The sequence below is a fragment of the Cyprinodon variegatus genome, unplaced genomic scaffold (genome assembly GCF_000732505.1).
Source record: "Cyprinodon variegatus isolate N-32 unplaced genomic scaffold, C_variegatus-1.0 Scaffold320, whole genome shotgun sequence".
Taxonomy (NCBI): Eukaryota; Metazoa; Chordata; class Actinopteri; order Cyprinodontiformes; family Cyprinodontidae; genus Cyprinodon; species Cyprinodon variegatus.
In genome coordinates this window covers 463,411-465,083 of record NW_015150773.1, presented here as the reverse complement: position 1 = coordinate 465,083, position 1,673 = coordinate 463,411, and the positions used below count along the sequence as shown (strand labels likewise).

The 1,673-nt window shown below is 41.3% G+C and overlaps 1 protein-coding gene across 1 annotated transcript in view; it reads right to left on the bottom strand.

Moving 5' to 3' along the window:
• Positions 1 to 1,673, bottom strand: part of LOC107091006 (forkhead box protein P3-like) — a 29,076-nt gene that overhangs the window by 4,495 nt on the left and 22,908 nt on the right. The window contains exons 6-7 of the mRNA XM_015384701.1: positions 589 to 657; positions 267 to 366 (exon numbers count right to left, since the gene is read on the bottom strand). Coding sequence (XP_015240187.1) covers positions 267 to 366; positions 589 to 657 — 169 coding nt within the window. The remainder of the gene's footprint in view (positions 1 to 266; positions 367 to 588; positions 658 to 1,673) is intronic.

Genomic DNA, 1,673 nt, shown 5'->3' with positions numbered 1-1,673 from the left:
GCAGACTATCTGTAGATATGCTAATAGAATGGGTTCAGCTACATACTTTCTGTTCTCATTCAACAGACGTCAGTTCCTAATGTGCCTTGGGCCGGGCCACGGTGTTGGGGAAGATTGTGACCAACGTATGTTCAAAGGCCTTACTCCACAACATGAGCATTACAGGTATAGATCTCCTACCCTCTTAGTCAAGAAAATGTAATCTACTGCTTTCCCTTTAAACAGATATATTAATTTGGAATCCTATATATACATTTTTATTTTACCTGGCAGAAGATGGGAAGCTGCTTTGGCTGTGCAGTCATGTTGGACCAACTGATTTGGGGTTTTTATCCCCCCCTGTTGGTTTCTGTCTTCACTGATGACCTGAGACCCAGGAAACAACACAGAAAATTAACCAACAACCTGAAACTGATTTCTACAACAGTAAAGACAGACAGTAGCTAAGTTACTCTTTCTATACAATTTTAAATCATTCTCTTACAGCAAATCAAATATTTCCAGACCAAATATAGATAATATTTTCTAGATTTTCCTAATCAAATATAAAGAAGCAGCTCATGTAGAAACTCAAACTAACTTACATACCGGGTTGGAGTATTTGTTCTCTGAAAGATGAAGCTGCATCGCAACAAGTTTCTGTTTCTCCAAGACGAGCTGAAAAATATAGAAGAGTTCATTTCCCATCAGACAGATCAACTTTCTGAAGTCTGTGAAATCATCATCATCCAAGCAGGGAGGAGAATGATGGAGGAACTCTTGCGTGTGCAGTTCTCTCACTCTACTGTTAAATTAAGGACGGATCCTCCATCATGTGTCATGGACTCCAACATAAAGGTTAAAGTGTTCAGCAGTGGTGCTAATGAAGTGACTACAGCAGGCATGTAATGTGCATTTGTGTGTTACTATGTGAGCAGACTGCTTGGCATCCTGGTCCGGCGGGGAAACAGGGTCTGACAACCAAAAACACTATGCTAGCAGAAAACCTCAGCACCTCACATTCCTTACATCTACCTTCCAGTTGTGCAAACTTAATCAAAGTCTCTGTTTTAAACCACCAGGACTGTTTTGTTAAAGTGCGTTTTTCTGCTTCTCAGAGTCTGACAAAGAGTTATTAAATGATAAATTACCTTTACAGGTCATGAAACTTGACCAAAGCTCTTTACTCTACATTCAGTCAACTACCCATCCATCCACACACTGATTGTGAGCTACTCTGTAGCCACAGCTTCCCTGGGGCTCACTGATAGAACAGAGGCTGCCATGTAATGGCGCCACAATGCCCTCCAACCACCATCAGCAGACAATGCGGGTGAAGTTTCTTGCCAAATGACAAAACGACAATCTAAACACCCTTATTTATTTGGCTATATCTACACTTGCACATGGAAGTCCTGGGCTCGAAATGCTTTGACAATATTGGTGGATACCCCAGACTCAGCAGCAGGGTGTGCTAGCCTCAATCCTAAACCATGATTTGTGAAGGAATGGACAATTCAAGACATTTGAAGATATACATTTTTCTTTTACCTCTATTATTTTAATCTACAACTCCTGCATAGTTTCCAGCCTCAGACGCCCTCCCCTCTGCTACTCAGATCTGTTTGTTTGTAATAAACGCCTTATGAATAATCTCACTGTCTGTCTGGCCTTGATAACTGGGTCCTCTGTCC